Source organism: Silurus meridionalis, chromosome 3 (genome assembly GCF_014805685.1).
Source record: "Silurus meridionalis isolate SWU-2019-XX chromosome 3, ASM1480568v1, whole genome shotgun sequence".
NCBI lineage: Eukaryota > Metazoa > Chordata > Actinopteri > Siluriformes > Siluridae > Silurus > Silurus meridionalis.
This window is the reverse complement of record NC_060886.1, coordinates 9,714,481-9,736,662: the sequence shown is the minus strand read 5'-3', so window position 1 is coordinate 9,736,662 and position 22,182 is coordinate 9,714,481. Positions and strand designations below refer to the sequence as shown.

General features: G+C 38.5%; 1 protein-coding gene across 1 annotated transcript; it reads left to right on the top strand.

Moving 5' to 3' along the window:
- The first annotated feature begins 9,206 nt into the window (after positions 1 to 9,206).
- On the top strand, positions 9,207 to 11,442 carry LOC124382902. The gene is made up of 2 exons (XM_046845238.1): positions 9,207 to 9,529; positions 9,768 to 11,442. The coding sequence occupies exons 1-2, from the start codon at positions 9,236 to 9,238 to the stop codon at positions 11,247 to 11,249; spliced, it is 1,776 nt and encodes a 591-aa protein (XP_046701194.1). The 5' UTR covers positions 9,207 to 9,235; the 3' UTR covers positions 11,250 to 11,442.
- The last annotated feature ends 10,740 nt before the right edge of the window (positions 11,443 to 22,182 follow it).

The following is a 22,182-nucleotide window of genomic DNA, read 5'->3' as shown; positions in this document are numbered from 1 at the left end:
TTAATGTTTATTGTTTTATATATCATGAATATTATTGTACATTCAAACTTTCACATATTTTATGTATGTTGCATAACAACTGCTCTTTTTTACAAGTCTTAGACATTTAATTTATTGCTGAGTTCATGCTAACAGTTCCTCACCATTTGGGTCAAAATTTGAAAAAAAGCAGAAGTGAAAGATTTCTTAAGAGCTTCTTAGAGTTCCACAGAAAAACAATATGTGGGTAGTTTCACAATAGCTTTTGTCTTTTGCCTCATTATCAGGAACGATTACAAATTACCTTACAGCGTGACAGCGTGGTGTGCCACCAACAACCTGACCCTCAACGCCATGAAGACTAAAAAACTCATTGTGGACTTTTGGAAAACTAACAGCAGGAGACACTTCACAGTCTACATCAATTGAACTTCAGCTCTGGTTAGGAAGGCACACCAACACCTGTACTTTTCGAGGAGTCTTAAGAAAGCTCATCTGACCCCTGGGATTCTGAGATTTTACCCCTGCATTATCGAGAGCATCCTGACCAACTCCATCACTCTATGGTATGGAGGCTCCACTGTGTGTGATTGAAAAGCCCTGCAAATGGTGGTCAAAACCACTCAACACATCACTGGTATGCAACTGCCTGCCTTTAAACACCTTCACCACAGCAGATGTCTGCGCAGAGCTCACATAATCATCAAGGACTCCTCACATCCCAGTCACACTGTTTAACTACCTTACATCAAGAAGGAGATACAGAACATACACAACAGAACCAACAGCCTTTTCAATCCACATCACCCTACTGAACTCATTAGATCGCTGTATAAACACTGTATATAACTTCTGTACAGTTTTACATACAATGTATATATACAGTGGAACCCGGTTATGTCGATGTCCTAGGGGGTCGCCAAAAAGCATCGAGGTAACCAATGATCGAGATAAACGAAAATCAAAATGGCGGCAGTATATTAACGTGCTTGAAATTTCTTTATGTACATGATGTGCGTTAAAAAATGAGAATGTGCATGCACGTGTTTTTGGAGGGTTTTTTACACAACAGCGTTGCCGCGATTTGTTTGATGAAGGCATGCTATAAAAATGTACATACGTTTGTTAACAACAAAAGGCATAAGTGCACCTACTAACAGCAGAGATTTACCAGTATACAATAAAAACCACCGTCCATTCTCCATACAAACCTTTATTATATTCTCCAACATTATAAACACACAGATCGCTCAAAAAAAAAAAAAACAGCGGCTGCACAGTGCCGTCTCACATTTAGTCCACATGTGGAAAAAAAAGAAAAAAAAAACAGTAACTAAGTTTCTGAAAACTTATGACCATCAGGCTGAAGTAATCCGCACAAACACACAAAGCAAAGTGTCCGAAAAAACTTACGTCCCCGATGCCGAGGGGGGGATAAGCCGAGCAAGAGAGAGAGAGAGAGAGAGAGAGAGTTTGTGAATGGAAAAATAGGAAAATTCAAAAATACCGCGACCGGCTGCACGGCACGAAGCCGAAAAAACCCCCGGAAGATCCAAAACCGAACCCGAAACCAGGGACAGAAAAGTCTCAAACGTGAACGGCCGAAGGGGGCGTGGCAGGTGCTTTCTCGGCCGCTTTCTCTGAAGCTCCTGCTCGCGCGCGCGCTCGGTAAGGAGCACGGCTCTCTCGGTAAGGAGCGACGCGCGCGCGCTCGGTAAGGAGTTGAAGCCGGAGCGCCGCGCTCCCGTTCATCGCTTAACATTTAACAAAAAAATGCATATGTGCACTTACTAACAGCAGAGATTCACCAGTATACAATACAAACACCTGTAGTATCTGTAAGACTTGATTTTTCCGCCACTTTCGCGAGATCTTCTGCGTCTGCACAGTGCTGATCGACATAACTGACGTTAAAATTTCTAATTTTCCCCCCCTTGTGCTCGAGATAACCGATAAAATAATGTCATCTTCACTCCTCAACAGTTGAAGGAGTTTTTGTCTTGTCTATACCATGCTACCAGAACACCTTTTCCACAAATTAACTAAGGCATTAAAAAAAAAAAACATTATTTTGCAGAAAACACACTGATCAAAATTAGAGAACACTTTCAGATACCTCCCAGTTATTGGTGTTAATCTGGCACCTGGTGCTAATTTCCTTGATTATCTGTCAACCCCTATTTAACTGGCAGCCTAACTTCAAGTTTCACTGACTCTGCAAGATGGTGGGCCGTTCTAAATGACTGAAAGCCTCCGGCAGCAGGTTGTCCAGATGAAGGCCAAAGGGATGACCCTATCAGCCATAGCAAGACAAGTTGGTCGTTCCAAATCTGTGATTTCAAGAATATTGAATCTTTACAACATCACAAACTCATTCAAGTCCACCAAGGAGGCTGGTTGTCTATGGAAGACAAATACAAGAGAGGACAGGATACTGCGGAGGATCTCAACAGGCAATCGTTTCCACACTGCAGCTGGAATTGCTCACCAGTTCAGCACTGAACAGGTTAAGGATCTGTCTCGTCATACAGTGTCTCGACGTTTAATTTATTTGGACTGAAAGCCCACTCTGCAGTGACCAAACCTCTCATTAGCAGAAAGAATCAAAAGGCTAGACTAAGCATGTTGTGTGGACAGAGGAGAACTGGTCCAAAGTTCACTTCAGTGATGAAAGCAAGTTGAATTTATTTGGGTCCGATGGGAAACATTATGTTCGGCGACAAACTGGAGAAAGACTGAACCCAAAGTGTGTAAAGAAGTCAGTGAAAAGTGGAGGAGGAAGTGTCATGGTTTGGGGCATGTTTTCTGCAGCAGGAGTTGGGCCTCTTATACAGCTACATGCCAGAGTGAATGCAAATGTTTATCAGAACCTTCTTCAACAACATATGGTTCCTTCCATGCGTTCATCACCCAATCAGCCCGCAGTGTTCATGCAGGACAACGCTCCATGTCACACAGCAAAACAAGTAAAGCAGTTCCTTGAAACTGAAAACATTGAAATAATGACATGGCCTGCCCAGAGTCCTGATCTCAACCCAATAGAGAACCTCTGGAAAATCCTTGGTGACAAAGTTATGGCCAAGAAACCCACTACAGTCACCGAACTGTGGAGGAGACTGGAAGAAGAGTGGACAAAAATCACACCAGAGCAGTGTGAGAGACTAGTGCTGTTGTAACCTTCAGAAAATTTTGTTGTAACTTTTTTCCATGCTACAGTCATTGTTGTTCTCTAATTTTGATCAGTGTGTTTTCTGCAAAATAATGTTTTTTTTTTAATGCCTTAGTTAATTTGTGGAAAAGGTGTTCTGGCAGCATCGTATAGACAGGAAAAAAAACTCCTTCAACTGTTGAGCAGTGAAGATGACATTATTTCAGAATTGTTCAATTGTTTATTAATTGTTCTCTAATTTTGATCGCCAGTGTATATATATAATATGTACAGTGGAACCCACTTATCTCCACCTCGGTTAACTCGACAAACCTATTAAGTCGACGTTTTTGAAGTGGAACCGCCAAATTCTCACTATGTCTAAGCATTTTTTTATCGGTTATGTAGATTTTTATGGTTTAAGTCTTTTTTATGTCGCCGAACCCTAATATCTTGAGCACAAGGGGGAAAAAATTTGCCATTTAACGTCAGTTATCACGATCGGCACCGTGCAGCCGCAGAAGAACTTTGCGAAAGTGGCGGAAAAATCAAGCCTTACAGATGCTACAGGTGTTGGATTGTATACTGGTGAATCTCTGCTTTTAGTTAGTGCACATATGCCTTTTGTTGTTAAATGTTATGCGATGAATGGAAGGCGAAAGCCGCGCTTGGTAGGAGCACGGCGCGGAACGTGGGATGAGCAGCAAAAGCATAGAATTAACAACGGCAGGATCGGGGGAATCCGTGATGCGCATTGGGAAGAAAAGCGCAGCCGTTGAGAGAGTGCCGGTGGGAAGACACGTACCGGGATACGACGACCGCCGTGAACCAACATATACCAACTATAACGGACGGTGAAAGTGTGGAAGCTTAAATAGGAGCTGGTGATAAGTGATAAACGAGCACCATATGTGCGCGATTGAAGCCGGGAGCTTCAGAGAAAGCGGCGGCACCTGCCACGCCAAGGGGCGTGGCAGGTGGATTCCTGACAGTTAACATGTTCTGTATGTATTTTTATGGCATGCCTTCATCTAACAATGTCAATGCTTTTTGGCGACCCTCTAGGACATCGACATAACCGGGTTCCTCTTTATGTATATATATATAATATATATATATATATATATATATATATATATATATATATATATATATATATATATATATATATACAGTTGTGTTCAAAATTATTCAACCCCAATGCTGTAAATGGTTTTAGGGAATTTAGTGTACATTTGTAATTGTATTCAGAATGAAATCCTACAAGGACTTCTTAAAGAACCATATGCAACTAAAATGACATCAATTAGTTTTGTAATACAGTAGTAAATGTTTCTTTTGTGAATTCTTCATTGACATAATTATTCAACCCCCAAGTGACATTCAATCTTAGTACTTAGTACAACATGCTTTTACAGTTATAACAGCTTTTAAACGTGAATCATAGCTTGACACAAGTGTCTTGCAGCGAAATGTTTTTGTAACCTTGTCCAGATCTTGCCACAATTCTGTCTCTGAGCTCTTTGTGCAGTTCCTTTGACTTCATGAATCTTATTTGCTCTGACATGCATGTGTATGCATGTGCTATGTGTACATTATTGAGGAAAAGAAATTAACTTAAATGATTTTAACAAATGGCTGCAATATAACAAAGAGTGAAAATTTAAGGGGGTCTGAATACTTTCCGTACCCACTGTGTGTATATATATATATATATGTATATGTATATATATATATATATATATATATATATATATATATATATATATATATATATATATATATATATAAAATTGAGAGTTTGTATACCACAGTGTTACACCCCCACCCCAAAAGAAGCAGGACAAACCCTGACCTCTCCTGCTGATAAGTAGCATTTAACTGATAACACAAGCCAGTCTCTATACCTTACACAGTACACAGTACACAGTACACAGTACACACACACACACACACACACACACACACACACACACACACACACACTTGCACCCCCTGGCCTCTCTGGTTGACTCCACAGGGACCCTCAAACCATAAAACAATTCACTCTCGAAACTCGGCCCCAGTATGTCTGTTTGTGACACACACACATATACAGACACACACACACCAAAAGGGATTAATTAAATAATAGATAGAAGGTCCCACTTTACATGACACAAACAGACATCTTGTTTGTATCTTCTCCTTTAAATAAAGCAAGTGTTTAACCTACCTCAATAATAGTTACACTCTTAAAGGTTTAGTAATATACCTCTGTTTTAATATTGTCTCTTCCTTTTGATTTCAAAGTTGATTTAAAATAATCTTCTCTTTATTCTTACTTTCCTAACAAGGGTGCATTGTATACACCAGAATATAATGTTGTATTACATAAGTTATACCTTGAATACTGGTCCCGGTACAGTGTACATCTGTTTTAATGCTGTCTTTTCTCTTAATGCTTGATGTCAAAGTTGACATAAAATTATCTTCTCTTTATTTTCCTAACAAGGTTGCATCTTATATACCTGAATATAACATTGTATTAACAAAGGTATACCTTAAATACTGGTATGTTAATAGTATGTTAAATGTTAACTGGTATGTAATGTACCGCTGTTTTAATGCTGTCCTTGCTTTCCATGTCTAATATCAAAATGATCACCAAAATTATCTGTTCCTTATTTTGCGAACAGCCAGGTTAAGTCAACTCACTCGCCCGAGTACCTGGGGCTGGCCCAGAAGCCAAGAGGGTCTGACGTTCGGAACAGCTTGGAAACAACTCTCACTTCCTTCAAAATCTTCCAGCAAGCTTCACTTTCAAAAACAACAACTGCTCTAATCTTCAAGAGAACCTGGAAGAACATCTGACTCCATCCTAACTAACTCTTCGAAGATCTCTTTGTTGCATCCGGACTCTTGTGCAACAAGCCAATGCAAGTAACTGTTTTACCAACCAATTTAGATGCGTATTTAAGTGTGAGCCCCTTTATTATATTTCAATGTGAATTCAAATTTCTGTGATGATTTCTCAGTTAGGGTGTGATTAATTTTGAAGCTTAAGCTTGCCATTCCTTTCCTTTCTTTCTCTCATTTCTTCTTTTCCTTTCTCTTCCTCCTTTTCCTATTTTTAACTTTTTGTTTATTTTTATTTTCATTTTTGTTTTCTTTACTTCTTTTATTTGTTTGTGTAGTTAGTTTTATGTTGTGTTTGTCTCATTCATTAAATGCCATATTTTTCACAAGTAATTGTCTCTGAGTGTCGCTCACATTTTAAGGTTCCTGCAACACTCGATCTGAACTACATGCTCTATTAATTGTACGGTATAAAATAAAAGATTATACTTTCTGTTTTATTTTATACCGTACAATTAATAGAGCATGTAGTTCAGATCGAGTGTTGCAGGAACCTTAAAATGTGAGGAAAATAAGTATTTGAACACCCTGCTATTTTGCAAGTTCTCCCACTTAGAAATCATGGAGGGGTCTGAAATTGTCATCGTAGGTGCATGTCCACTGTGAGAGACATAATCTAAAAAAAAAATATCCAGAAATCACAATGTATGATTTTTTAACTATTTATTTGTATGATACAGCTGCAAAAAGTTATTTGAACACCTGAGAAAGTCAATGGTTATATTTGGTACAGTAGCCTTTGTTTGCAATTACAGAGGTCAAATATTTCCTGTACTTTTTCACCAGGTTTGCACACACTGCAGGAGGGATTTTGGCCCACTCCTCCACACAGATCTTCTTCAAATCAGTCCGGTTTCTTGCCTGTCACTGAGAAACACAGAGTTTGAGCTCCCTCCAAAGATTCTCTATTGGGTTTAGGTCTGGAGACTGGCTAGGCCACGCCAGAACCTTGATATGCTTCTTACAGAGCCATTCCTTGGTTATTCTGGCTGTGTGCTTTGGGTCATTGTCATGTTGGAAGACCCAGCCTCGACCCATCTTCAATGCTTTAACTGAGGGAAGGAGGTTGTTCCCCAAAATCTCGCAAAACATGGCCCCGGTCATCCTCTCCTTAAGACAGTGCAGTCGCCCTGTCCCATGTGCAGAAAAACACCCCCAAAGCATGATGCTACCACCCCCATGCTTCACAGTAGGGATGGTGTTCTTGGGATGGTACTCATCATTCTTCTTCTTCCAAACACGTTTAGTGGAATTTTGGTCTCATCTGACCACATGACTTTCTCCCATGACTCCTCTGGATCATCCAAATGGTCTTTGGCAAACTTAAGACGTGCCTGGACATGTGCTGGTTTAAGCAGGGGAACCTTCCGTGCCATGCATGATTTCAAACCATGGCATCTTAGTGTATTACCAACAGTAACTTTGGAAACGGTGGTCCCAGCTCTTTTCAGGTCATTGACCAGCTCCTCCCGTGTAGTTCTGGGCTGATTTCTCACCTTCCTTAGGATCATTGAGACCCCACGAGGTAAGATCTTGCATGGAGCCCCAGTCCGAGGGAGATTGACAGTCATGTTTAGCTTCTTCCATTTTCTAATGATTGCTCCAACAGTGGACCTTTTTTCACCAAGCTGCTTGGCAATTTCCCCGTAGCCCTTTCCAGCCTTGTGGAGGTGTACAATTTTGTCTCTAGTGTCTTTGGACAGCTCTTTGGTCTTGGCCATGTTAGTAGTTGGATTCTTACTGATTGTATGGGGTGGACAGGTGTCTTTATGCAGCTAACGACTTCAAACAGGTGCATCTAATTTAGGATAATAAATGTAGTGGAGGTGGACATTTTAAAGGCAGACTAACAGGTCTTTGAGGGTCAGAATTCTAGCTGATAGACAGGTGTTCAAATACTTATTTGCAGCTGTATCATACAAATAAATAGTTAAAAAAATCATACATGGTGATTTCTGGATTTTTTTTTGTCTTTCACAGTGGACATGCACCTACGATGACAATTTTAGACCCCTCCATGATTTCTAAGTGGGAGAACTTGCAAAATAGCAGGGTGTTTAAATACTTATTTTCCTCACTGTATATATATACTGTATATATTACATGCTGTACTTATACTTACATTTTTATCTGCACTTCAATCAATTTGCACAATTGCTACTATTTGCATTTCTGGTACATGCTAAACAGCATTTTGTTGCTGTGTACATCATGATATTTTATGTATTTAAAGTACAAATGCTACTGGTACCCCTGCTCTCTAAAATGTCAATACAATTGTACATACAATAAAGGACTGGGAGTGTGTGTTAAGTAAATGTTCATATAGGTGGTGTAATGAGTGTGTAGATGAGAGTCAGGTGTGTGTGGTTAGTACGACGGCGAGGAGCTCCTTTCAGGCCGGGCACGCATGGGAGACATAGCAGGGTGCTCCCTGACAGATAGCTCTCATGCTATGCATCAAATTTAAATACAAGTATTCCACATTTAATTGACACAAATCAAATATCTGCTCCAAACATTTCCTGAAAGCTTCATTAAAATTTAAACCCTGGTTAAATGAATAGCAACAGAAAACATGAATGGTTATCAAATCACTAGAAACCCTACAGTAAAATTATCTTCCTCTGTGCTCTGTTACAACGTGTTCCTCTAATGCAGATGATTAGATGTGTAATTATGTGCACTGTAAGCTATGAGGTCCTGCTCTTTTCAGTCTTTGCTCTTTAAATAAGTTAAATAAGTTGGCAGCATATTGATTGTAGGAGCCTGAATTAGACGCTTGCCAACACCCCACGCTGAACACAAAAAAACAAGAAAAAAAAACAAGAAGTTGTGCACTTGTATTGTATTGTACAAGTTGTATTGTACAAGTTGTGCACTTAAATTGTATTGTTTAATGTTTATATAACAATAAACATTAAACAATACAATTCAACACATCCTGCTTGTACATTCATCAATTGTGAAATCAATTGTCGGTTTTAATGAAGGACAGAAAAACTTTGCGCAATGTGTTTTTTTGTGGAGTTTAACAAAAAACACATTGCGCAAAGTTTTTCTGTCCTTCATTAGATCTGACAATTGATTTGTCCACATTATGTTCCTCATTTCTCTGTTTGTCTGCTATAAATACATCATATTTTATGTATTTATAGCAGACATCCTGTTGGTAGCGCTACTCTGTAATACGAGACCCAACTGCAGACCATGTTTCTTCTTTGTTTGCTCACGTTTATTGTGCTAAAAGCACTTACAGGTGAGGCAGAGGTGGTTGATGACTTTAATACGTGTAGTGAGTATTTTTACCAACACACAGAACCAAGTGGGATGGATCAGAATGCCAAGAAAATCTGCCAGATGTTGGAAAATGAAGGTTATTATTATGCTACACTTTACTCGGTTCATCACAAAATTCCGCTGTACAGTGCATATACTCTTGACCCTAAATGCTTGACTACGGATCAACAAAGATCAACCTTTCCATGGCACATAGAGCCACAGGTAATGTGTTTTGCTGCCTAACAAAATCTTTTACTAATATTTTTTGTTATAAAGTATTAATTAGCTTTTTTTATGCTTCTCATAATATAATACAACAAGGTTAAATAAAATGTTAAGCTGCCTCTAATTAGTCACCTTACAGTTTACAGTTTGAGCACATACTAATGCATTTATTAAACCAAGGATAGAACATTATGTAAAAATTAAATAAACTCTTAACATAATATTTCTTCTATAGATTTCTCATTTCAGTGAACCCTACATGGACCTGGAGAGTGACTTTAACAAAAATATTATAAAGAGAAAGCAAGCCATCAGCAATGACTACAGTGCAACAGGATATGATCGTGGACACCTGAACCCTAATAGTTTTCAATGCGATCGTCAGGCAACATTTACACTGACCAATGTGGCACCTATGGATGCGTGCTTTAACCGTATCCAATGGAAGAATAGTGAGAGTAGTCTGCGGAGACTTTTAATGGATCAGCTTAAGGAGGACGAAGATGCAGTTGTCTACCTTGTCACAGGTACTGTACCCAATCCAAATTCAACAATACCAAAAAGGGAAAACTCTGAGGATTCTCAGAGGGTCACGGTGCCCTCACACATCTGGACAGCTGTCTGTTATAAACACAATACTAAAGATGAGAAGTCTTTTTCCTTTGGCTATATAGGAAAAAACCAGCCAGAAATCAGCATAATCCCAATGAGTGTTTCAAACTTAAATACTAAGTTGAGTGAACTCTATTCATCATCAAGTCAAGTGTCAATTAAAATATTTGTTGACGATTGTTTCGCTGGTAATGTTAAATCTGAGAATGCTGTAAAGATGTTTGTAACTAAACTCCCAGAGTATCAAAGACTCCAGATGACCACAGATGTGCTGAATACATTTAATGCAGGCAAAAGAGTGAGTGACAGTAACATTGACAGCCCTCAATATGAGGTGACTGGAATTAGCACAAAAATTAGAAGTAACAGTTTACACAGTTATTCCACTATGGCAGAAGAAATGAAGAATATGGGAAGTGCTTGTCTTATAACTACTGCTAAAAAGAGAATGTTTAATGCTGAAAAGAGTGAACTCAGAAAAAGAGATGTGTCTGAGCGGTCTGAATCTGTTGATTGCCAGCTTGTCCCAGAGAAATCTGTTGCCGGATGGCAGACTGCAGCTGATGGCTCACTTTGCCAAAAGGTCTCAGACACTAGTTTTGGTTGTAAATGCACCACAAAAAGTGACACCAGGCCATGCTGTTCTTCTCCATGCCTGTATAGGAAAGAACAAAAGAGCTACTTGTGTTACTCAGGTCCGAGACTGATACAGTGCTCACCCCAATACTCACTCATCACATATAAGGGCGAGATGTGCAAAGATAATTATCCCTGCGCCACATACGGTTATGACTACTACTGGTGTTGGAAAGACTCTGGGTCTTGGGACTACTGCAGCCCTCCTCTGTGGCAAAGTAAGGCTAAAGATGGGAATTATTGCCGCAACAACCACGCCTGTGCCAAATATGGTAAAAGCAAGCCGTATTGCTACACCGATTATGACAATGATGAAAAACCTTGTTGCATTTCTGATGACTGTTTCTCTGCTGTGAATGGAAAAATCTGCAAACCTCATTATCCATGTGGTTACCATGGCCATAAATACCTGTGGTGCTATACTACTGATGACAGTTGGGATTACTGTTGCAAAAACTGTGGACATTAGTCGGTTCACAATGTTTTACGTTTTCCATTTATTACTAACCTAGAATGAAGTGTATGCAGTTTTATTTCAAGTTTCATTTTGACTGTACCTGTAACAGATACTAACCAAAAGTTACTAACCTAAACCATAAAAGTACTAACCTAAACCATTAAGACATCCATATACTTATGAAAATAAAAGCAGATTAAAATGACTTGTTTCTGATTATTTCATACATAAAAAACAAACAATTTTGGTTTAAAAAAAAAAAAGAAAACTCTATATATTTTTTTAAAGGGGATCAGAAGAAAAACACTATTTATTAAATCTCTCATTCTACAGAATGAAATCATTTTATTAAAGCACAATAAAACAAATACATGATAACTGTCAAGATGACATTTCAAGTGACTTCTAACTTTCAGTGTGGCCTAAACTGTATAAACTGTATGTTAGGACACAACTCCATAGATAAATAGGGTGAAGTAGGGGAAAACCCCCTTCAGCATTATTAGCTGGTTGTCCTACTTTATTAATAAACAAGCTACAGTTAGTCCAGAATCCAGCAGCCAGAATTCTTACAAGGTCAAGAAAATATGACCATATAACTCCAATATTATCATCCCTACACTGGCTACCTGTTAGGTTAAGTCAAGTCAAGTCAAGTCAAGTCATATTTATTTCTATAGCGCTTTTCACAACAGACATTGTCTAAAAGCAGTTTTACAGAATATAAGAGTTAAGATGAATGGTGTGTATTTATCCCTGATGAGCAGCCATGGCGATTGTGGCAAGGAAAAACTCCCTTATATGTTATGAGGAAGAAACCTTGAGAGGAACCAGACTCAAAAGGGGAACCCATCCTCATTTGGGTGATATCAAGAGTGTGATTATAAGTATTTAAAACAATACAGAATACTGGAGAGTAAAAAGTAACATGAGCACTGGAGGGTACGATTATGAGTAATGTCCTTTTTACAGACTTTTAATTTTAAAGTAATTTAATTTTATGACTTAACTTTTGGAGCTCTTTGAGATTTGAAAACACTGGACTTCTAGTAGTTCCTAGAATAGAAAAGTCCACTAAAGGTGATAGAACATTCTCACATTTAGCTCCTAAACCTTAAAATAGCCTTTCTGACAGTGTTCGGGGTTGAGACACACTCTCCCAGTTCAAGTGCAGATTAAAGTCGTATCTTTTTAGATAAGCCTCCACATAGCACATTTTACATATCATAAATCATAACTTTGTGCTTGTTAATATAATGAACTGCAGCTATGCTAGTTCCTCTTCACTGCTTCTCTTTCTCTACCCATCCCGAGGCATCCAGTTGAGCTCCCATTGTGTCCCACCTCATGAAAGTTATGAACATCCCGAACCATTTAGAGACATACCAACGTCATTTGGATCCCAACTTATGTAGAGTTTTGACTTTGGACTTGGGTATTTTCAGCACCTGAAGATCACAATGCATGGAGCCCACTGTGCTGTGATAGGAAACAAGCCTGTTTGAACTGTTTGCACCAGGTTGCACACTATGCCCTTTATGTGGCTAGGATAAGTTACTTTAGAATTTAACTCTGTATTTTGTATTTAGCTCTATGTTGTGTGATGTCACTCTATGTTTTTAATTTAGCATCAGGGTTCTGGAGGAACATAGTCTCATATCACTGTGTATCTGAAATGACAATAAAACCTACTTGACGACTGATGAAAAATGATGAAAAATATTACTGACTGACTTACTTAAGTGTTTATCAATAAATCTTTTACCTAATCAATGTGTTATGATTTTTTTTTATTTTTATATTTCATATTTTGTATTATAACACACCCCAAAGATGTGAAAAGTAATTAAAAACTACCTTATTCAGCTGCATTTACATTTACATTTATGGCATTTAGCAGACGCCCTTAAACAGAGTGACTTACAACTGAGCAGTTGAGGATTAGGGCCTTGCTCAAGGGCCCAGCAGTAGCAGCTTGATGGTGCTGGGATTTGAACCTATGACCTTCCCATCCAGAGTCCCACCTTTGCCTTACAGCCTTTTACTTAGGTGCCACCAATGCCTCCAGTGCCTCAACCACTGAGCTACAACATATGCGTTTGTCAGAAAAACCCTGAGAGAGAGAGAGAGAGAGAGAGAGAGAGAGAGAGAGAGAGAGAGAGAGATGCACCTACTGAACTCTTTGAAATAGCTCAAATCTGTCAGTTTAAAATGTTCTCTGATTTCAGGAACTTGTCAGAAGGTTCTGAAAAGAATAGTATATACACAGTATGTCTGCTAATCTCTAAGAGGGTGAAAGTTTGCATGAAGTTTTTTAAATCCAAAACGAACCGAATTCATCAAAGTGAAGATTTCGCAGAAGGAGAAGAAGAGTAGGAAGAAAGGAAGAGTAAGGAAGTGTAGATGGCAGTCCATGGTCGCTTCTCCTCTTTCTCTGTCTGTGCGCTCTGCAAACAGAGAGAATAATTGAGACAGGTAGAAGAGCTCTCTCCCTCTCTCTCTTTCTCTGTGTGTCTCTGTCTTTTTTGGGGGTGGTAGGGATGGGAGAGCGGACACTGTCACTAGTTCAGAGGAGGGTTGTTCTTCCTTGGAGCACTTTTGATAGGTACTATCCACTGCAAACCAGGAACACCACACAAGACATTCTGTTTTATAGATGCTCTGACCCAGTCATCTAGACATCACAGTTTGTTTCCATGTCAAAGTCACTCAGATTTTTACGCTCACCCATTTTCCATGAACTTTTAGAACTAATTGTTCACATGCTGCTTAATATATCCACCTCTGTTCAAGGTGCCACTTTAAAAATATAATCACTCTCTTCACCTGGTGGTGGGTTTAAAGTTAATGTTATGTGTATCTATTTTTAATCTGGAACAAATGAACATTAGAGCTCCATCCCAAGATTTTCACCATATCATTATAATTGCTTACTGACTCATAAATCCTCATAATCCTCATGTCTGGATCAGCCTCCTTCACCAGGGTGATAACATTCTGAAGTAATCAACACAGGCCAGAATCATAAATCAGTACATACAATGTCACGATCTTTCGATTTGTACTACACCAATGCATGAAGCATATTTCCCACACTGAGGTGTGTGTGTGTGTGTGTGTGTGTGTGTTGAGCTCATAAATTACTACAAAGAAACGTGTGTGTGCAATACATGCTGGATGGTGCCCTGGCCTGAGCTGGGCGTTGGGGATATGTGCCAGCGGTGAGCGAGTGGAGGGCGGAGCCGGACAGAATGTGTGGTAAGAAACGCCTGCAGCTGAGGATGTCATCTCTTGTAAATAAAGTCTCTGGATTTAAATTGTGTTTACCTGCTTTACTGGAAACTCTTGAACCACTTTTTATACAGAACAGAACTGAACATAGGGGCTTAAAAAAATTACAAATAAATAAATAAATAAACAAAATCACCAATCATTAATATAATCATATATATTTTTGAACAGGTTAAATATCTTATAGACAGAGTTTTTTTTTTTTATATTTCACTGATGAAAAAGGTAAAAAATAGTATATTATTAGCATATTTACATTTATGAATATAAAATTTTGCTAAAATAAAAATCAGATTCATGACATAATATCTATTATTTTCTTCATAAAAACCAAAAACAACATGCTTAAAAGAAAATACTATGTTTGGGAAAATACTATTTTGTAGAAGAACTAAAATATCTTTTATGGAATTCATTAATACAAATTTTTTTTTTAAATATTGTAAACCTTTCTTTTCCATTTAAAGTCTGAAAGCATTTTATCAACTCTTTAGGGTACAATTATCCTGGACATACCTTCAGTCTGTGCAAGAAGGATTCTACCTTTTAAAGATAAATCTCTTTGAAGCCATGAGTTTTATTTTATTTAAGTTTTATCTGCAACAGTAGAAAAATGTGTTGGATATCTTACAGTAGTTTTGGGATATTTAGTTATAATCATTCCTAGATAAGGAATTTGACTTTTAACTGGGATACCACAAATAACAGTAGCGGCAAATTCTTTAACGAACATGAGTTCGCATTTATTTAAAATAAGATGGAGGCCAGAAGCTTTAAAGAAAGGATTGATTCATTTTAAGGCAACAGAGATCTGAGAGACATTTCGCAGGAAAAAAAAGTTGTGTCATCTGCTAGTTGACTGATAATAATATGTTTTCCTGCAATTCCATTACCATTCAAAAAACTCTGTGTGATATAAGTGGCAAGAAACTGGACTGCAATCAAAAATAAATAGGAAGATATTGGGCATCCCTGTCTGATGTCTGTTTGCTATTAATAATGCTCCTCAAAAGCCAGCTTTCTTTCCTTCTTTTTTTGCTTGCTCAACCAGTGGCCATAGCTTGTTTCTCACATCCTTAGAGCTAAGAGTCAGATCCTCCAAGATCTGGACCTTCCTCTGCTTGAGTGCAGCTGATGCTCTGGCATCCCTCGAGACTTTATCCCAGTGTGACTGAGAGATAAAGTACATGATAATGCGGCATGATAATTTTTCCTATTATAAAATTATGCAGAGACAATTATATATATATATATATATACAGTGGAACCCGATTATGTCGATGTCCTAGGGGGTCGCCAAAAAGCAGCGAGGTAACCGATGATCGAGATAAACGAAATCAAAATGGCGGCAATATATTAACGTGCTTGATATTTCTTTATGTACATGATGTGCGTTAATAAATGAGAATGTGCATGCACGTGTTTTTGAAGGGTTTTTTACACAACAGCATTGCGCGATTTGTTTGATGAAGGCATACTATAAAAATACATACAGTACATGTTTATCTGTCAGGAATCCACCTGCCACGCCCCCTTCGGCCCCTTCAGCGTGTCAGGTGCTTTCTCGGCCGCTTTCTCTGAAGCTCTCGGCTTCAATCGCGCACATATGGTGTTCGTTTATCATCATCACCAGCTCCTATTTAAACTTCCACACTCTCACTGTCCGTTATTGTTGGTATATGTTGGTTCACGGCGGTCGTTGTTATCGCGCATGCGTATTCCGGTACCCCACCGGCACTCTCTCAACGGCTGCGCTTTTCTTCCCAAAGCCGCGCCGCGCCGCCCCCCTACTAACACTACGAACACTAGCACTAACTAACAGCAGAGATTCACCAGTATACAATAGTCATGGGCGATACTGCAAAATTTAGTATCGATCCGATACCAAGTAAATACAGGCCAATATCGCCGATATCGATACCGATACTTTTTTTTTTTTTGGCGCACAATCTAAATTACCTTTACTTTCTTGCGTAGCGAATATCACTGTATCAGTATAAACTGATTGCATAATTTTGTTAATCTGAATACTTCTGTGTTTTGTGATGTGATTTGCTCTGTAATTGGTCATGTGTGAGGTTAACAAAAAACAAGACATTTTCAAATGAAAAAAGTATATTATTGTAATAAACTATGGAAACATCACAACAGCAAGAAAATTACAATAACAGTAATAAAATTTGCAGAAAAACTGAACAATACTATTAAATATACATTAAACAACAATATAGTAACAATTATTTCTCCCTTTAACTGTACTTATTTCACGTTAACAAAAAATAAAGTGCACAAAATTATTACTAGAAAATAAAGCAGCTGTTTTAATAACAAATTAAATAATTTCCTATTTAGAATACTGCCTTATCTTATGAACAAAATACACACCAAATCTAATACCTAAACAAAAGTTGAGAACTACTAAGCTACAGATTTTTGTTGAGAAACAATAACATATTTACATGTTTCCCTTTCAATAAATGTCTTTTGTGGGTTATTAACTGTCCGGCCTTTGAAAAAATTCTTTCTGCAGGCACAGAGGAAGCAATGACACACACACACACTTTGTTAATCTTAGTTTTCATAAATAATTCATAAATATTGTAACAAATGTATTATTAATTTGTAGTTGTTCGTTAGTACAAATGACACTATATTCGTAAAGCAAAACAATCCCTTTAGATGTAAACTGCAGTTTTACATCTAAGGTTATACATATTAAACATATACATGTATTAAATATATACATTAACATATACATATGGCTACCTGGATAATATCTCTCTTGAAAGGACTCTGCCAGTGTCTTCTGTCTTGCTGCCAGCGGGGCTGAAACTTTGGCCTCCTCTCGTTCTTTTTGTAGTTCGCTACGCTCTTTGTCATGTTGTTTCATGTGCTTATGTAAATTTGTGGTGTTACCACAGTAGCGAATACACTTTTTTACACACGTCGCAATTCGCTATGGTCTCATCTACAGCAGTAAAATACCTCCACACAGCGCTCCGTTTTTTGTCTGCTGGCTCCATGATACCACGCACTCGCGAGTCGCGACTGGCGAGCATCCTCGCCCTCACTCTTTCTGCAGCTGGAAAAGTATCGATACTTTGACTTTTGGATCGATACTTTTTGATACCACCCCCAGTATCAATAGTATCGATATTTGGTATCGATACACACATGGCTAGTATACAATACAACACCTGTAGCAGCTGTAAGAATTGATTTTTCCGCCACTTCCGCGAGTTCTTCTGCGGCTGCACCGAGATAACCGACGTTAAATGGCAAATTTTTCCCCCCCTTGTGCTCGAGATATCAGGGTTCGGCGACATAAAAAAAGTCGACATAACTGATAAAAAATGCTTAGAAAAAGCGAGAATTTGGCGGTTCCACTTCAAAAACTTCGACTTAATAGGGTTGTCGAGGTAACCGAGGGCGAGATAACCGGGTTTCACTGTATATAATTGGCTCGCCGCATAATTTTCTCTGTGTGATGTTGTTTATTATAATTACAAAAAAAGTAAAGAATTGAATTTTATAGTTAAAAGTTCTTTCATCTTGATACATTTGCATTCATTAATCCACAACTGATCCCACAAAAAAACCTTTTTCCTCACACTCAAAACAGAAGTTATGACCATCATAACTTTGTATTGTTGAAATTTCTTGTTTTTGTTGAGAACAGATGACGATATAATTAAAAGAGACTCAGCGGCGTGTCCGCAAGGAGTTTTAGCTGGTGTCTTCACCAACGGTCGATAAGATTAATGGTAGTTACTGTAGGACCACCTTCCCTCTGTCATCACTGTCCATTGGATTAATAATCTGATAGATCAGTCCTTGTTCGCCGCAAGAGTCCATTACCTCCACAACTTTGAAAGGTCCCTTCCAATGCGGCACCAGCTTCATAAGACTCTTAACAGGATCATCGTGCCACACTATAGCACCCACTATAGGGCTGATGACGAACACTTTCATCATGGTAGAGTTTTTGCCGTACATGTGCTTCCTCACTGTGCATGTGTGCTCTATTAAAGGCAGAGCACAGTCTAGAGCAGTGGTCCCCAACCTCCGGGCCGCATACCGGCACCGGTCCATGAGTCAATTGGTACAGGACCGCACAGAACGAATACATAACTTAAATTATTTCCATTTTATTTATCTGATTCTGAATGATGTTTTATTTTGGAAAATTACCGGACTCTCTCTGCCACATCTGTCTATGACTCACTCTTGATGCATGTAAAGATGCCTCGGTCACATGTCTTACCTCCATACCTTCTTAAAGGTGCTGCTCCAGCCACTAACACATAATACATTACCGCTAAATTCAAACCCCCCCAAGCTAGCAAAATGAACAAAAAACAACACAGTGGATTCAAGTTTATTATTATATTTAGAAAATACCAGTTTTTATGCCGATCATATAATTTTATTTTGTTGTATTTATCCGCCACTCTAAAAGCCGGTCTGTGAAAATATTGTCTGACATTAAACCGGTACGTGAAAATATTGTGAGGCATTAATCCGGTCCCTGGCGCAAAAGGTTGGGGACCACTGGTCTAGACAACAATGAGACACAAAATCAGCATGTGACGAAGATGATTGTGAATCAAATGCACAGACAGATACCAAAAACGTCGACAGGGACCCTTGCTTCCCGTCCATGAGTAAAGAAATATGGTGAGAATTTAGTGCTTGAGTGGGGCGAGGTGTTGTAGGCAAACTCTACATGTTTCACAAAGCTGTCCCATTTCCCACCATACGTCAACAGCGTTTTTGCTAATTGACCGGTCAAAGTCCTGTTAAAACGTTCAACCATCCCATCTGACTCCGGAAGATAGGGAGTAGTCGGTGTCTTTCGAATCCCAAGCATTTGACAAAGTCTATGAACAATATCTGCCTCAAACTGACGGCCTTGGTCAGAATGTTAAGCAGGGGTAACCAACATGGTGCCCACAGGCAACAGGTACCCCCAAGGACCACATGAGTAGCCCGCAGGCCTTTTCTAAAAATAGCTGTTTCCTACTTTGTTAAATCATTGTTGATAATTATTATGAAAAAGCATTAACATGATCAGTGTCTTTACATAGATGCATATTATTAATTATTAATAATAACATATAATAAAAGGGAAATTGAGCAAATTTGTTATTTCAGCTCAAACTGAAAACTGTGTGTATCAAACTGGTAGCCCTTCACATTAATTGGTACCCAAGAAGTAGCTCTCAGTTTTAAAAAGGTTGGTGACCCCTGATGTAAAGTTTTTGAAATACCATGAGTCAACAAATAGTCCTCGAATGGACAGCGAGCTACAGTCTGTGCAGATAGAAACGGAAGCAGGATACCGTGAAACAACCGATCCAACTTTTTATTGTACTTCATGTTATGAACAGCAACACTGTGTGCAGGTGCGATAATATAGCTCTCTTACTTAAGTCCTGAGGGAAAAAAGAAAACTATAACACACCCATAAAATGAACACAGCCCCCTCTTGTGCTATCACACACAATAACACCCAAAAAGTCTTTTCCATTAATTTACCGGGAGAATATATTTGCTATATTTTGACTCTAAGCAACCGCTGATGATGCTTTATAATTCCGAATAGCTTACAGAATAAAACACATTAGAACAAGAATAAAATGTCCTAATTAAATGTTGAGTAATAGTGCTTGAATAATATTTAAAATATGAGTAACAAATAAGGGAAAAAACAATACAGTGTCTGTGGCATCACATTCAAATACATCACATTCAAATACATTAGATGGAAAGTCGTGCTGAATGACACGAAAAAAGAGGAAAATTCTTGGATGATCCGGATAATTGTCACTCTTGCATACATTTTAATGTTAACTTGCACACTTTTTTTTCTTCTTACAAAAGTGCCCTGCAAAGGTCAAAGCATTTCCAACTTACTTTCAATCATTCATTTCAGTTTGACACCTTCAGGAAAACAAACTGAGTGTAACAATTCTAAATATGTAAATAAATCAAGTGACATCTGGTGTATACCTGATTTCTGTTTCATTTCTCAGAAAGTTTATCTTGCTTTTGGAAACGTTGTGCTGTCCTCAAACAGTGACTATCCTTCATACATTTTTTTTCCACCATTTGTTTTACAAAGTCTTAATACTGTATGTATAATTTCATATGCGCTCATATAGAATACGAAAATAGAATATTGAATATAGAAAATTACTACAGACTGCAGAATTTATTTATTTATTTATTTTCAAACGCAGTTCTCAATAATGACATTTGCCATTAGTGTGTCATTTAACTTTGTAATGTTTTAATTTTGCAATTTCATTTTACAATTTGCTTAATTGCTAAAATGTATTATTTTACAATACAAGTCAATTTGCTTAGTCTTTATTTGGAGCTAATAATTGAATATGGTTTTGAAGTGTACTTAAGATGTGTATATTCTACTTTGCAGGTTCTTGTTTATGTTTTACTAATTTGTCTATATTTAACTTCCTAAGTGCAACATATAAATTACTCTATTAGTGAAAACTAAAATAAATTAGCTTTGAGGGTTTTTACATACATTTTGATTTGTTCAACATTAAAGTTGGGTTATTTTCCAAATACTAGTTTCAAATTTTATATTTAATTACAACAAAATAAATAGCTTTTTTTGTTACATTCTTTAGTGTTTGGGACATGATTATACTGCTTTCTCAATTTAAAAAAAAGACCAGTGTAACCGTGTAAGTGTAAGTTTTATTGTTTGGAAGTTTCCTTGCTTTGGCCTGGAGGGGTGAACACAGATCATCACTGCATGTTCTGTTTTTCTCAACCTCAGCATGTTTTGTCTTGTCTATCAGGATGAATGTGAAGATTGCACTATGTATAATTTAATATGTGCCTTACCATTTGCATCATTTGCCATTTGTTAGTTTGTATAAAATTATGCCTGGCATAATATACCAGTCAGATATAACATTTTGACCATCTGCCTAATATTGGGTTGGTCCCCCTTATGCTCCCACAGCAGTCCTGACCTGTCGAGCCTCAGATCTCCGCAGGCGACGTCGCTCCGCCTTGGGTCCTTCCCGACCTTCCTGGTTTCTTGGCGTGCGTTTCAGGCCTCCTCCTTCAACTCTGGATGGTTGGCACGGCCCTCCTCGGAGTGCCCTGGCCCGCCTGGTGTGAGTGGTTTTGGGGTGTTGGGTGCCGCCACTGGAGGGGGGGTTATGTCAGGGATCCACCTGCCACGCCCCCCTCGGCGGCTGTCATGCTGCCGCTATCTCTGCTGCGCCCTGCTTTAACTACAGACACCTGTCACTCATTAGCTATGCACCTTCCGTGGCTGTGGGTTCTTGAACGTCATGCTACCTATCTCGTTGGAGCCTCGACCGCTAGCATTTCCCACTGGTTCCCACTCGGATCATCCCCGGCCCCTGGATCATCTCTGTTCCGTGGATCATCTCCGTTCCGTGGATTATCCACATTTCAAGGATTATACCCGCTGCACGGATTTTACCCGTCTTCCGGACTCACTCCGCTTCATGGTTCGTAACTCTGTCTGGTGTTGCTTCATAAACCAATAAACATGATAGAATTACTTACTTTGTCTCAGCGTGGTCCACGCCATGACAGCTGCAAATGTCATTTCTACTAATTAAATGGGTGTTCAAGCACAAATATT

Bases quoted from the DNA above. Each gene is read 5' to 3' on its own strand.
- LOC124382902 (XM_046845238.1), top strand. From the start codon at position 9,236: ATGTTTCTTCTTTGTTTGCTCACGTTTATTGTGCTAAAAGCACTTACA. The intron at 9,530-9,767 runs GTAATGTGTTTT...TTTCTTCTATAG, and splicing joins CATGGCACATAGAGCCACAG to ATTTCTCATTTCAGTGAACC.